Raw genomic sequence first — 9,747 nt, 5'->3', positions numbered from 1 at the left:
ACCCTACTACCCTCCAACACACTCTTCAGATTAAATTCCCCAATTCTCCGCTCCTTCAATCTATTCTGCAGAACTTTCCTTTCCACATCATAACCCTTGCACCGCAGTATTACATGCTCTACTGTCTCCACCTCCTTCTGGCACACTCCACAAAGCCCTGTCTCATGTTCTCCTATCATCTGTAGTGTTTTATTTAATGCACAATGTCCCAGTCTAAGCCTGGTAATGACCACCTCTTCTCTCCTATTACCCCTATACAACCTACACCCTGCCACCCCCTTCTTAAGATGATACAATTGCCTGCACTTACTCCCTGAATCCCACCGCGTCTGCCACTCCTGAACAACCTGCCTCCAAACAATACCTTTTGCTTCAGATTCACTGCTTTTAATTTCCATCTCAGTCCTATTTTTAGTCAACACTCCTTTTGCCAACCTAGCCACCTTTTCATTTCCACTGATTCCTACATGAGCTGGCACCCAAAGAAAGTGAATATTGCCACCACAACACCTTATTCTGCTTATAGTCTACAGCATACTATACAGCATGCCCTTCCTTGTCTTCGAACAAAATGACTAGACTTGAAAGAACAGCTGCCGAGTCAGAACACACTACCACCTGCCTGATTTTTGAACACTTTACCCATTTCAATGCTACCAAAATTGCTACCATTTCAACCGTGTACACTGCCAGTCCATCCGAAGTGCGTCTCTTTATTTCAATATTTTTTTTGATGGAATTGCTATTCCAAACCCTGTACTTCCAGTATCTGGACTTTTAGCACCATCCGTGAACACATGAATACACTCAGAGTATTCATTCAAGCTGTGAAAATGAAATGCTGAAACAAGATCGACTCTGCCTTTCAATTTTCTCTTCAGATCCAGCAAGTACCAGTCCACAGGAGGGGTCTCCAATAACCATGGAGGAACCACAGGGAACACTACTGCAGGACATATTTTAAGTTCATACACTTGACACTCCTTAGCCCACTGACTTCTTCCATACTCGCAGCATTCCAAAAGTACCTCCTTTGTGGGATGTGTGTCACCATGACCACCAAGATGAACCCAGTAATTCACCGATATTTGCTTCCTCCTAAGATCTAGGGGCATTTCTCCCATCTCCACGTTTTAAAAGCTCCACAGCACACTGCAAGGGCTTCCGATTGCAGAACATCCAAACGTCTCAACACAGAAGGAGCTGCTGAACCATATGCCACACACCCATAATCAAAGACCAATCTAATTAATGCCTGGTAAAGACTTTTCAAAGCAGAAGAGCTCACTCCCCAACCCCTCCCAGCTACACACCTCATAACATTAATAACTTTTTTGCATTCGGTTTCTAGATGTGTCCTTGATCCAACACAGCTGATTTAAATGGCTAAATTACCTCATCAACTGTCTTGGTAATGAACACCTGAATCATTTGATTCAGGTGTGTTGACCCAGGGTGAGAGCTAAAACCTGGGGACACTGGGCCTTGAGGCCTGGAGTTGGACAACCCTGCCCTAAGTAGCAGTGAAACAGAAAAGTGAGATGCAAACCAGAAACTTAGAAGTTCACAAAACTTTTACTTTAAAGTTAAATCTTCTCTGTTTGTTTGTAGTTTATGGGGCGATCGTGGCTCAAGAGTTGCGCGTTCGTCTTGTAATCGCAAGGTTGCCGGTTCGAGCCCCGGCTTGGACAGTCTCGGATGTTGTGTCCTTGGGCAAGACACTTCACCCGTTGCCTACTTTTATTGTTGCAGACAAGTCGACGTCTTACCTGAATAAAAAGGACTTAATAAAGCAGCAGGGTTGATCCTCCCTTAGCTCCGCCTAGCAACTGGAGATTACGAAGGAATCAGTCTGTAGACATGTGTGCCTGAGGTCTTAATCAGCAGATAAAATTTTTGTCCCTCTTTTGGCCTTATTTCTTTTACCTGCTGCCTTTTGGTGTTAAAACTGATTTCATCTGGCTGGAACTTTATAGTGTGTATGATGTAAGCTTTATGGCCCTTATGGTGCATTACGCTAAAATGAATCACAGAAAGCAATTCGAGTAATTACTCTGCTAATCAGCATGAGTGCATTATGTGTATGTATCAGCCTCAGCTAGAAAACATAACACTATATTTCTAAGCTTTCATTCCTTCCTAGAAATACTCTGTTCCCACCAACACTATATGGCCAATAAAACATTTAATACTGTGGTAAAGATAATAACACTTGGCAAAGCAGAAATGTTTTGGCCGCCTATACTGTAATACATCAACCGATTCTATTCTTGTCACTCGATTTCTCCTCGGATGCCAATAAATGACAATAAAAATGTTTCTGAATTCAACTAAAAGAGTGTTTAATATTCATGTCACTTCTGGACAATGTGAGCTACAACAGCCTTTGCTGTATTCATGTAGGAAAACATGACTCTTATGTCATGTGACTTATGTCTGCATTATGCCAGTAGGGATCCCAGTGTCATTAGGCTGCAGGACACATTCACTGTCAAGCCACAGTCACCTCAGTCACATTGGATAGCTCGGCACGTTGTACATGTTCCTCTGGGAAAACTCACATTAAGCAAAGTCTACAGAAGTGACTGAAGGCAAAGATCAGCAGGAACCGAAGTACTGAAATGAGGTCATGTGTTGAGATGTTCCACCCCGATGCCGATGACTGAAGACTACAAATTTCAGTGATATAGATGGAAGGCACTGACTCATGTCTTGGGGATGGGCTTGTCAGCGAGTGCGTGGTGACTGTTCCTTTACCTGCCGGACTGAGGCAGCTCAGAGGAAAGGAGCCAAATGGATCCATCCTCTTTGGGATCCCACCACCTGCAGAAGGTGCTCTAGGGGTCCACTTTGTTATAGATGCCTGGGTGCCAACTGGCTTCAGGGGAAAAGCCCTGCCTGGGGAGAGGGAAGTCTTGGCAGCTCTGGTTAGACTGCTGCCCCTGAATCTGGATAAGCAAGTGAAAAGGGATATGAATCAGACAGAGGGATGGATGAATTAAAGCACAGGAGAGCTAAAGACTAGTCAGAATGAAGTTAGCCATTCTTCATTCCTTTGGTGTTATTTGGTTTGCAAAGATAGCCTTTCAATTTTCTATGACTTTGCAAACTCTCCTTTAAAAATTAGCTTTTTTAAAACAAATGGCTAAATCACAAAGGAAGTGTGTAAATGTCACAAAGTACAATTGAGCGGACTGTGATTATGGTGCAGTGTGTGACCGTTCATGTGGAATTTTAATAGGCAGCCCAAAAACTCTCTGCGCTCTGCCTGCAATGAATTCACTTTCCCACATCAGCCAGAGGGAAAAAATGTTATCTCCTGCAAACCAAAACCAATTTGGTAGAGAATAAACGATGCACCTGCCCAATTGCCAGACACTAAAACCTCTGATCCCTTGTTATCTGCTTCATTTCTTTCATTTTGACACGGCAGTAACTGATTGTAGAGCAGGAATACTCCATCACTCTCAGAGATCATCATTTCCATGCAAATAAGAAAAGTGGACGAGCAGACAGCACACTTAAGGAGCACTGAGGTATAATATCCCACAGCGGATCAATAAACAACATATGGAAGTGACTCATCACCAGCGCATTCACCCGCCTCATCCTTCTGGCAAAGTGCTGAGGCAAGGCTCTCCCCACGTCTGCTCCAGATCCGATAAGGAGAGATGTTCCCACTCAGACACAAGGGGCCTGCTGGCAACAAGTCCATCTCGTTTTATTGATCTGCTCCACCAGGATCTAAGAAATATGACTGAGAGCTGATTCCCTAATGGGAGTGCAAATAGGAGCAGCTTGACCATGGCCTGTCTGCATGATACATGCCAGGTGGATGGACAGGCCACTCATCTTCTCATTGTCAGCTAATCGGCTGCCTGCCATGCCTTGTTTCTAAGTCAGGGCTAATAGTCGGCAGACGGTGTCTTCTGCTCTCCTAACCATCACCCATCACTCTTAGACATATACACATATAATTCCTCCTCACCCCTCTCTACTCTGTCCCCCTCAATCTAAACTCCCACAGGGGAAGAGGCGAGAGCTGTGGTTAGGGTTAAGTGTTGCAGTTATGGTGATGCACGTACATTTTTAATCACACTTATGTCCCTCTTGTAAGGCAGCAGGCTTTTTGGTCTCAGGCTCCACCATTTATATTCAAGCCCACTTCCTACAACTATAGATCATCTGCATTTGGGCAGGCTTTTGAAATTTACTGACTTTAATAGTCAAAGCAATATTCGACTCTGTTAAAGTAAAACATGAAAAGTAATCACAGAGAAAAGTTCCAGTCCATCAGTGTAATGATGATATCTTTTAGCAATATTGAAAAGGTAAGTGATAGGATCAGCCCAATCAATCATTTTGGCAGGTAATATTTTTTTACAGTATACAAATGCAATATTGGTTCATCTAGGGAGCAAATCAGGGAAACTATATTAATGTCTTAAACTTTATTAAATCAAATGAATGTAATAAAATGGGTTTTAACTAACTGAAAAAAAAATTACCATTAAGCAGCTCAAATTTATTTCCCTTGTAGATCACAATTTACAGTCAGGAAGTTTTTCAGTGCAGCATCAAAAGAGATTTGAGATTAAGCAATAAAAAACACTGATGGAAGTGAAGACTTTCCACTATAATTCAAAGGGTTTAACAAAAATATTACATCAACCATTTAGCAAGAACCCCCATTTTCACAAAAGTACTGTAAATTGATTATTACAGTTACAACAGGGATTATTTTTAATATCCATCCATCCATCCATTCGCTTCCGCTTATCCTTTTTCAGGGTCGCGGGGGCGCTGGAGCCTATCCCAGCTGTCATAGGGCGAAAGGCGGGGTACACCCTGGACAGGTCGCCAGTCTGTCGCAGGGCCAACATACAGGGACAGACAACCATTCCCACTCACTTTCATTCGCACATTCACACCTAGTGACAATTTGGGTTATCCAATTAACCTATCCCCACTAAGTGCATGTCTTTGGACGGTGGGAGGAAGCCGGAGTACCCGGAGGAACCCACACAAACACGGAGAGAACATGCAAACTCCACACAGAAAGACCCCGGCCTGATGTTGGAATTGAACTCAGGACCTTCTTGCTGTGTGGCAACAGTGCTCACCACCGTGCCACCGTGCTGCCAATTATTTTTAATACTTGAATGCAAACCCGTTTCAGTCAGTGATTACCTGAAACCAGAGGAGTCATTTACTGTGAAGCACCAAACCTTTAATTTTTATGCTGTGCCCCCCTTTTGTTGCTGGATCCCTTTCATTGTTTTAAATCATCTGCATCCTCCTGTGTTACACCAACCGTCTGTATATCCGCCTTCATTTCACCCATCCTTCTCTGTCACCATCATCTTTTACTCCTGTCTAGAAGCTCTATCTTTAATAATCTTTGTCCAATATATCCACTGTCCCTCCTCCGGACATGTCCAAACCATTTCAGCCTTGCTTCTCTAACTTTGTCTCTGTGTCTCTGGTATATTTTTTTCCACTCCTGTCCATCCCAGTCACTTCCAATTTAAATCGTAGCATCTTCAACCCTGCCACCTCCAGCTCCACCTCCTGTCTCCAAACTGGATGTACCAGCACACTTTAATTTATGGCTCAGCTGATACTTTTCCAAGATTCCATGTGGAAATTCTCATATACTCTGTCTTCACCTTGCCTACATGTGCTACTGCAAGCTGCTTTGCAACCCACTTCCCCATTTTTGAACATAAATTATTGCACAAAGAAAAAAAAAATTTCTTTGATTATAGTGGTCCTGAACTTTAGTTTTGTGGTTTATTGTTAACTTTAATGATTATTCCAGTAATTGTTTGGACTTTTCTTTCATTAAAAATTCTGAGCACCTCTCCAGCCTGCAAATATCTTCTCAAACATTGTATTAAAATTTTAGGAGTCTAGACTGGAATGTGGTAATGTTAGGAGTTAGGGTTAGAATTTTAAAAAGATTTAATTATATTTTAAAGAAAATTAAAACACATTTTGTTTTGCTTTGACATTGCTTTATCTAATTATCCCATAATATTTTCACAGAGGAGTGAGGACTAAAGTTATGCGAGTACTAACTAGTAGAGGCTTCGAAGTCTGATTCATGTGTAGCACTTTTGCTTTCTCCAGGCAAAGCAGCAGGATATTTCTATTCACTGATGTATATGGGAGTTACAGCAGCAGCAGCTTGGCTGACCTTGGTGCTCCTCATGTATCAGCCAAGAACCCAATGTAAGCCCAGGCAGAGGGAAATAATCACTGTGAATAATTTCGTAATGCTTTCACAGAGGAAACTGGTCGGGCAGACAAAAAAAAAGCTTGACGATGTGAAGCATAGAAAAAACATAGAAGGTTTACTGGATGGCAGCGAGACAAAGAGAGGGGATAACCAAAGAGTAATGTAATAATACATAAAACTGTAGTAAAAAGGAGGGATGAATGAAAGAAGGGCCATGCATGATAAAGGGGTGGGGTGATATGGAGGCAGTGCTGTGTCCAGAGTCCTGGGATCCTGCTGCAGTCTGCATTATTCATGGGAAAGCTAGATTCATCCAGGGTGACTTACATAGCTCATCATTTACATGCTATCACTACTGAATTATTTAAATAATGAGTTGTGAGTTTGATGATCCATAAAGCATGGAGTGGGCTCCCTGAGGGGAAACAATGACTAAGAGGTTGGTCACAAGCAGCTATGGCTAAACTAGATTCAGAATAACAGCAATTTACAGTGTAAAGACAAGAGCAGAGAGACGTCTTGAGTAATGCACTGACATTAATAAAGTTGATGTTACACTAGTGACCAGCTGGAGACCATGGCAGGACCAAAATGAATGTGACCGTGTGCAATGAACTTTGAAGTGGATGCTTGGCAGTGAGTTGCTGGCTTCAAAACGGCAATAAAATGGCAAGATGAAGTCAGTCTGCTATCACCCTGCGATTAAACAGGCTCAAGTTGTCAAATACATGTGTTTGTGATAATGACTGTGACAAATCAGAGAAAACTGCAAATCTGTGGCCAGATGAACTTAAATTACTTACATTCAGTTTAACCAGAAATTCATATAACTGCAAAGGAAATTCCCCTAAAGTGACATAGTTGCTGCAAGATGGCAATTTAACTGCACAATGACATTGCTTTAATAGTCAGAATATGACCAGAATACAACGAGCTGGCATCCAGTTGAGTCGAGTCCCTTATTGCAAAGTGACACATTGCAGATGAGTTAGTTTCACTGACCCACTCAGATTGATTGTGACAATCTGTGTTTATAAATTAGACGGAAGTTACTGGCAAACTTTTCCCAATCTGTCTGAGAGCAATTGCAGTCTCCCGCCAGGCGACTTATGCAATTGCCTTCCAACAAAAAATGCCCAACCTTGTTTAATGGTTGAGTCTGCAAAACCGTCATCCTTCAAGAACTTGCAATCAGCCACCCAGTGTAGAAAAATTCAGTGCAATCACCGCTTAACAACCTTCCTAGTTGCAAGGAAGTTTCAATCCCATATTTACTCTAGTGTGACTGAGCCACTGCACATCAGACATGAAAGGTAGCTGAACCAAAATCATGTGTCAGTCAAGTGTCACACTGAAAATGGCTCAAACATGGTCCAGTATTCATGCCATACAGAGCTCTGCAGAGGCACATCTACACGCTGTAGCTGTCTGCTGCAGCTGAGCTGTAGCTGTTCTCTTTTCTGCTCAAACAAGCTTTACAGCAAAACAGCATTAAATCTCTGCATAGCATATCATGCACAAGCAACACACTTGTTATAGACTGAAGCCCATCTGCAAAAACTATGCGCTGATTGAATTCCCAAAGTCCTTCTCACACTGGAGCGCTATATATCCAGCATAAGGAAGAGAACTTAAAACACCTAAAGTGCTAAATGTATCTAATCTGGAAGCAACTTTTGGCTTCTCTGGTGCTGAATATCTGCAGCAATCATCTTGTTGGTTTAGGTTGAACAATGAAGATTAACCCATGCTATACCATCTGTGGCATAGCAGATGAAATGTCTGTATCTTGCACTGCATACCTGGATCTTTTCATAATGGAAAATATTCACTCATATTCCAAATCTCGTCATTCCAAATAAAAACAAATAAACAGTCACAGCGTCACATAAAACTCACGTTGTTTCTACAAATCTGCCACAGAAAATACATTAATTTAAAGAACCCACATAAGCAACAGACTGAATCTGTGAACCACATTACTAAACCACAGCAGTTCATCATTCATGTGACATATAATCATAACATCTACCTAAACCTACGGGGACATCCAGAAATGGTAACAGTTTCATACTCCACATATATGTGATGAAAGAATCTTTTATACTAGAGTTTTTGGGCTGCACACACACTTGTGGTCCCTGAGGCATTTTAGAGCTTCAACCGTTGGCAGTAATAGCTTATAGACTGTACACTTTAATGTATGATTATACTGTAGCTCCTTATTGTAAATTATATCCAGGTGTAAAAGGGCGTAATTCTAAGCTCATTTTATTCATTTTAATATTATGGTCACCGATCTAATGTGTTCTCTGCATCTTCCAGTTTCCCTCTTGACACAAGTCTTCTTACTGTGGCTGCTCTATAAATAAAAATGCACACGTGTAAAGTGAAAGTTTATTCTTTTCAGAAGACCCCATCTTTCAGTAACTACACCTGCGCTCAACATGATTTATCCCTCATGCTGTTGAAGCTAAAGAGAGTAGAGAGCCAGGGAGCAGCAGCGGGAATCCATGCTGAGAAAGAGTACTACGGATGTGATGTTTGCTTTGAGAGTTTGATGGAGAAGCTTGGAGAAGGCCAGAAGGAGTTGCTCTGTGTCTTTGTTGATCAAGAAAAGCATATGATGGGGAGAGAGAGGAACTGCAGAACTGCATGAGGAAGTCAGGAGTGGCAGAGAAGTATGGGAGGTCGGTGCATGAAGACAGTGAGACAGTGGTGAGCTGTGTGGTAGGGGTGACACTGGGTTCAAGGTGGGGGTTTGATTACCTCAGGCACAGGCTCTGGGCACTTTCTTGCTTGTGATGGGGATGGACAGGCTGACACATGAGTCTCTATGATGTTTGCAGATGATACTGTCATCTATAGTGAGAGCAGGATGCAGGTGGAAGAGAGTCTGGACAGGCACAGGTATGTGCTGGAAAGAAGAGGAATGAAAGTCAGTATAAGGAAAAGAATACGTATGGAAATGAGAAGGAGACAAGAGAAAAGGTGAACATACAAAGACTGGAAGTGAAGGTATATGAGTTTAAATACCTGACGTCAACCTTGTAAAGCAGCAGACATTCAACAAGAGAGGTGGAGGAGAGAGTACAGGCAGAGTGGAGTTGGTGCAGACGAGTGTCCTGAGTGAGTAAGAGTAAAAGTAAAAGGAAAGGTTTGCAAGACGATTGTGAGACCTGCTATGATGTATGGTTTGGAAATTGTGGCCCTGACAAAAAGACAGGAGGTGGCGGTGGCGGTGGCGTAGCTAAAGATGCTAAGATTTGGGTTGGGAGTCATCAGGATGGACTAGATTAGAAGTATATCAGAGGAACAGCACAGGCTGAGTGCTTTAGAGATGATTTGTACACCTCACTGCACGCACAGACTTGCAGGACACATAAGCAAACCACGCTTGTTCATATTAGTGAATATTCACACACATAGTCAGACTTATGGAGCCTCTCACCACACTTCTTTTTCTCTTTCTATTTACAAACAAGGGATGTTTCCATATTCTCTCC

General features: G+C 42.3%; 1 protein-coding gene across 2 annotated transcripts in view; it reads right to left on the bottom strand.

Moving 5' to 3' along the window:
- Nucleotides 1–1,751: 1,751 nt before the first annotated feature.
- ormdl3 (ORMDL sphingolipid biosynthesis regulator 3) overlaps nt 1,752–9,747 on the bottom strand; it is a 35,604-nt gene continuing 27,608 nt past the window's right edge. Inside the window, exon 4 of one of the 2 annotated variants that reach the window (XM_042223668.1) lies at nt 1,752–2,948. In XM_042223668.1, coding sequence (XP_042079602.1) covers nt 2,558–2,948 — 391 coding nt within the window. In that variant the 3' untranslated portion in view covers nt 1,752–2,557. The remainder of the gene's footprint in view (nt 2,949–9,747) is intronic. The other variant, XM_042223663.1, reaches the window with a different exon arrangement.

This window comes from Haplochromis burtoni, unplaced genomic scaffold, assembly GCF_018398535.1.
Source record: "Haplochromis burtoni strain Fernald_Lab_line unplaced genomic scaffold, NCSU_Asbu1 Contig_6, whole genome shotgun sequence".
In the NCBI taxonomy this organism is placed as follows: domain Eukaryota; kingdom Metazoa; phylum Chordata; class Actinopteri; order Cichliformes; family Cichlidae; genus Haplochromis; species Haplochromis burtoni.
Note: the sequence above shows the minus strand (reverse complement) of the source record. Positions and strands in the feature narration are given on the sequence as shown.